The 6,269-nt window shown below is 38.9% G+C and overlaps 1 protein-coding gene across 1 annotated transcript; it reads right to left on the bottom strand.

Moving 5' to 3' along the window:
- Nucleotides 1-1,760: 1,760 nt before the first annotated feature.
- On the bottom strand, nucleotides 1,761-5,827 carry LOC142208579 (keratin, type I cytoskeletal 19-like). Its single transcript, XM_075277183.1, has 6 exons — nucleotides 5,170-5,827; nucleotides 3,699-3,781; nucleotides 3,161-3,317; nucleotides 2,919-3,080; nucleotides 2,525-2,650; nucleotides 1,761-1,985 (listed from the first exon to the last, which is right to left on the bottom strand). Exons 1-6 carry the CDS (start codon nucleotides 5,764-5,766, stop codon nucleotides 1,761-1,763), a joined length of 1,350 nt encoding a protein of 449 aa, XP_075133284.1. The 5' UTR covers nucleotides 5,767-5,827.
- Nucleotides 5,828-6,269: the final 442 nt, after the last annotated feature.

Raw genomic sequence — 6,269 nt, 5'->3', positions numbered from 1 at the left:
TGAGAAATAGCCGAATTCTATGGCTGTCCCTGACTGGTCCAGGCTTCAATAACGGTACATGGGATCCTCCTAGTATGCCAAAACTATTAACAGACTAGAGCCTCTTAATAATTCTGCCACATCTTCTGCTAGTGCTCACTGTACAGTATTCCGACTATCATTGGAGCAGAAGTCTTGCATTTCTAGATCAAATGGGATTCAATGCCAACTGCACAGGCGACATCTTCTGAGTACAGATTTCAAGGGTCTGCAGGTAACAATTGTAGGTGTTTTCCTAGCACAACTGTCTCCTACAGTTTAAGTGATAACTGATAAGTAAAGAATAAATACAGAAGACACAAATACCTTGCAGAAAAGATTTATTGACCACCATATAAGCCAGAGAAACACCTTATAACTAGTGTCCTTGCATGTGAAGAGACACGGGGGAGAGCTAGGAGGTATACAGAGGGGGTACAGTACAAAACAGGCTGTGTTATAATGCCATGAGTATGCGGAGTTCTGGCGGTTCAGGCTTAACGGACTCTTGTAGTAGCTGCAACGAAAAGAAGGAGTTGTGTTATTCATTGTTTCTTTGGCTTGACCCTACATCAATCAGACATTGCACTGATACAGTAACTAAAGGGATAGCATAATAACCACTATAAGGCCCATAGAGTAATAAGCCAAGCTCAGATTGTTCCTTTTATCTTCCCAATGGACCATTCTGTTCTTGGATAGGAGAAATCTTTGGAATTTAAAATAAGACTTCATTTTTTTTTTATTATTTAGGACTTCAACTACTGAATGGAGACCCTAAATACAGATGCTTGATCTTTAAAATATACCTTTGATACTGTATATACCCAAACATTTCCTTCTCCCTTATAAAAAGGAGGTATATGACTGAAAATAAAGAGGTTTTCTCTTTCCATAAACAGCGCCACTTCTATCTACAGGTTATATCTGGTATTGTAACTCAACCCAAGTCACTTAAATAGAGTTACAGCCTTTGAATAAGAATGAGAGTGGACTGTTCTTCAGAAAAGACCAGCTTCTCTAACCTTAGACAGCCCCTTTAAGAGATCAAGTTATTAATATAAAACCATTTTTATTGTAGCTGCCTAAATACTCATGTATTGGCTATAAATGATACTACATTGGCTATAATGATACATACATGTAGTTGTAGTGGTTGTAGTAGATGAAGATCCACCAGATCCACCGGCTGCAGGCATCCTGAAAAACAGACATATTGTTACATTCATTTGTAGGGAAACTGATAGGAGTAGAATCTCCTTTAAACATAAAGCAGCACAACTATATAGCAGGTTTATATGGAAAATCACAATATCTGTGCTCTGACAGGAACATAACTGATAATAGAGAGTCTCAAATTATGGAAGAGGTATAGGATGTATCTCATCTTACATAGGTGATTGGTTGCGGATCAGATAGTGGGGGGCACAAATACAAATGGGGTGGTCTCCCTCCATACAGGTAAGGCAAAATTAACCTATATCCCCACAGTCCTTATGATATTTGTCATTGAATTTTCTGAGTTTTACTGTAAATGTAGCTATGACATGTGGGGCTTTAGCATGTAGTGGCCCTTGCCCAGAGGAGCATCAGCAGAACTCCTGTAGATTCGTACTATTCACCAGTCAATAACATATTAGTGGCATCTCTCTGAATCGACAAAGGACTAACTAAACTCAATCTGGCAGCTAGTATATTCTAATAGTATATTTCTAATATACATACTGCTTGTCCTCTAAGGCTTACTTTGAGTCTTGTCCATCCAACAATTCTCTGTATTTGGCAATTTCTTGTTCTAGACGGGTCTTGACATCCAAAAGCATCTTGTATTCACTGCTTTGGAGTTCCAGCTGGCTTCTGATGTCTTGAAGTTCACACTGGACTGAGGCTATAACTTCCTGGAGTTGTGACAACTGTGCACAGTAGCGTCCTTCTGTTTCCGCCAAGGAGGACTCTAGAGCCGCTTTCTGTACATGACAAAGATGGTTTATTGTAGGAATTCGAGCCCAGTAGAACATGGTTTTGTATAGCAATGCCCTCTGAGGATCACATTGTAAACCTTACCTATAGTAATGTATAATTGCAGTTGCCTCCATATATAATTGAATAGTAACCTTACACACCCATAGTAGCCTGACCCTAAAAATCCTCCTGTCTTATAGAGCATTGATGCATGTACTGTAAAATGTACATACGACACTGTTCTCATAGGTTAGAAAGCTATATATATATATATATATATATATATATATATATATATATATATATATATTAATGTTATTTGGACACTATATGGCACTATTATGTAGACACTATGTAGTGGTATACATTTTGTGGCATACATACTTGGGTAGTGTTACAGCCTAGGACCAACTCTTAGCTGTGCATCCCTTATGCCCCAGGATTTAGGATTTCCATGTATGGGTTATGGTATCATGGATGTAGACTGTAATCATGTACAATATATTCAGCATAGTCAGCTCTTCTCAAGGCTCTGAACACTTACCATACTGAGCTGAGACTGTAACTCTATCTCCAGACTCTGTAATGTGTTCCTCAGATTTGTGATTTCTGATTTAGAAGTTTGGACCTCTTGACTTCCAGTGACAACTTGTACTTGCAGTTCTCTGGTCTGAAATATTTGAGAAGTATATTAGTAATCTGACAGTCATCTACAAGATCACATAAGTATAACAGATTACTACAATACTTGAAAACTTTGAAGTCACCATAACCATAAATGCAACTCAATAATTGTCCTTAAATTACTTAATTATTTTTCCCTTTAGGTATATTGCAACAGTATCCAGCAGTAACCAATATCTTAATTATATCATTAGGACCACTTCCACCAACTGTCAGGACATTGTCACCATACAGTCCAGATTAGAAAAACTCACCTGGGCCTGGAACCTTTCTTCTGCTTCTCGCTGATATTTGGCAGCCAACTTCTCATAATCTTCTCTCATGTCAGCCAGAGTCTTGCTGAGGTCAACACCAGGAGCTGCATTCATCTCTACGTTGACCGTTCCACTGACTTGTCCTTGCAATCCCTTCATCTCCTATAAAATAATTACATAAATTCCGTTATTTGGTCTATTGGATGTCATAATCTGCATTTAAATGTGGCTTAGTATCTCACTTCTTCGTGGTTCTTCTTCATGTATGCCAGTTCTTCTGTTAAGCCTTCAATCTGGCTCTCAAGGTCAGCCTTGGAGAGGGTCAGCTCATCTAGGACCCTACGGAGGCCATTGATATCGGCTTCCACACTCTGGCGGAGGGCTAGTTCGTTTTCATACCTGGAGATATAGAGGTTGGGAAGAGACATAAGTAAATGGTATATAATAAGTAATGTACTATTTAATTCAAGCTGTACATTAGTTTACTGCACTTTATGGATTTACATTTGGTGTCACCAGCTTTGTCTATATTACTACTAGTTTTTTACTATATTAGAAGAGAGCTAGTGAGAACCCATTAAAATGTCTGAGAATGCAGAACCAAAAACTTACTTTACAGATGATATTGCCAGCTTTGGAAGGTAGCCCATATGTTAAGCTACTGAGACCCATATTGGTCAATGTGACTTTGTTAAGCTCCACAGAAGAACCAAGCCCATAGCTATATACTCCGACCTTGAAGTTGTTTAATATGGCTAAGAAACCATGATCAATACTCACTTGAGTCTGAAGTCTTCTGTGGTAAGCCTTGTGTTGTCAATGCCCAAAATCACTTTGTGATTATCAATTTGAGCAGCAAGGATCTATCGATTGTCAAATATAAAAAAAAAGTTATAGTCAGTAATTTTTGAAAGGAAAATTGTCTAATTCATATTCCATAACTGCATGTGATGTATATGAAACTAATACGTACAATCTCATGTCTGTAATGAATTCTTCTTTGAAACAGTCGGTTCTCACGATACTAATGTATCTACAGTAGGTTGCCTATAACTGTTTTACTGCTTTTAGAGAATGAATGATGGGTTGTCACATGAGTCTGTGCTATGACATATAGAGAACCTGAAACCTTGTCTCATATGTCCAAACAAATTTTCTTTATTTGTATATTACAGCTGTAGTACAAACTAAAGTTAGCCATACGTTCGCTACACCCCTGGTGTAGACCAAACAATGGGCGTGTTTTAAGTATTGACCCACAGATCTTTTGTTTAGACACCTCTAATGGTGTAACTAACACCCCTGTGGGCTCTACTGTACCCAAACAGACCAGGGGGCTAGCCACACCTGTCTTCCATATTGGTAATGGGATCCTGAGGCGACTCTTCCTCCACTTGGGCATGTAACTTAAAGGAAGTAAATAATAGTTAAACTGGTCTAAGGGTCACTAAGGCTCTTTAGGAGAAGGGAGTCCAATGTTGAGTTTAACAATAGGGGTATCTTTTTCCTAGGAATGTATCGTGGATACTTGAAAAAACACTATCACAATGGATTGTAATAAGGAGTGTTTGATATTGCACCCTGCAAGGCACAGATTCCCAATAGACTCATTTGTGTTCTTGGAAAGGTACAAGATCTTATCTGCCAATTTAAGTTGTTCCATCTTGTTGAAGACTGACTCCAGCTAGTATCTGCGGAGGTGTGAGCTTCTTATAGCCTATTATTAAAGGCAGATGAACTTGAACTTCATCCCTTTGAGGGATCTTTACATTTGACTTATTTACCTGCATCCATGAGACTCTTGAATGATGTGGGAAGCAATGGTCTGAGCCAATGCAAGAATCTATGGAAGCTCAAACTATGCGAAGGGTCTTATTATTTTTCCCCTTAATTTCCATAAAAAGATTTGATCATAAATATGCTAATATTGCGTCATTTATACCTAACCATTGATACCAGTAATGAATGTGTTAATAGCTCAGAGCATTGTAAGCATCAAGAGTGGAAACATAATCAAAACCATTTTGTTTAACCTCTTCTTTGCTGTGTTTGAGATCTCTTAGGACTTATCCTGCTACTGCCCATATTGAAGCTAAACGTGACCCTAAGATGCCCAAGTGTATCATGTAGATAGTATAACACATGTTTACCCATATATATTTAGTACATTTTAAATTATACATATAGCAGCGAAAATAAACATACAAATTGTAGAAACAAAAGGTATTTCAGGGTTAACTGGAAGTCTTACCTTAGCACGAAGATCTTCGATGATCTTATAGTATTGACTGTAATCTGCTTCCTTGCTAACGGGACTTTGCTTTTCATACCATTCCCGAATCTTCTTTTCCAATTCTGTATTAGATTCCTCCAAGGCACGCACCTTGTCCAAATAGTTGGCCAAGCGGTCATTGAGATTTTGCATGGTCATCTTCTCATTGCCAGAAAGAAGACTATCTCCTCCTTGGTTGAATCCACCACCAAATCCAGCTCCACCACCAAATCCAGATCCACTACCAAAGCCAGATCCACTACCGAATCCAGCTCCACTACCAAAGGCAGCTCCACCACCAAAACTTGCTCCACCACCAAAACCAGCACCTGCTGCACCACCAAAACCAGCTGCATTACCATAACCACCATCAAAACCAGCACCTAAGTTGCCACCACTAAAGTCGGCAACCTGGGAGTAGCCTGCATTTCCACCATAATTTGCACCATAGTTTCCCCCAACTCCACTTGCAGCATATTTAGAAAAAGACACAGAATTCCTTGAGGCAGGTCCCCTTCCTCCAGCTACAGACCCAGAAGATGCTCTGAAGGAAGATGATGAAGACTGATAAGCCATGTCTACAAGCAGAAGTTAACCCTAAGGCAAGGACTAGTGACTAGTAACACAGCTTGTTCTAGTACTGTAGGAGCATGTCTTGCACCCCACTAGTCTCCTTATAAATACTTTTCAATGGGTGTCACCTTATTAATATTCACGACGTGTCTGCCAGGAATGAAGTACATGCCAATAATGGATTGATGATTACACTCATGTTTTTTTCTGCATTATTTTCCCTCTTGGATACAGTTGACACACAACTTTCACAGGTGATGTTTTTTTTTCTTTTGTTTATCTTCACAAACCTATAATTTAGGCAGGGAGGATTCTTACAGGTACAGTACATATCAGACAATGACATCTCACTGAACTTTTCAGAGGAATCCATCCACCCACATCAATAGCTCAGCAGAGATCAGGATAAGCTCAATCATATAGTAATACCGCTCCGGAGAATATCTGCAGTGTAGAGTTAAAGGGTAGTACACCTTTAATGGACATACACTAAAATATATGGACAG

This window comes from Leptodactylus fuscus, chromosome 6, assembly GCF_031893055.1.
Source record: "Leptodactylus fuscus isolate aLepFus1 chromosome 6, aLepFus1.hap2, whole genome shotgun sequence".
NCBI lineage: Eukaryota > Metazoa > Chordata > Amphibia > Anura > Leptodactylidae > Leptodactylus > Leptodactylus fuscus.
The sequence above is the reverse complement of the archived record's forward strand: the minus strand, read 5'-3'. Positions and strand labels throughout refer to the sequence as shown.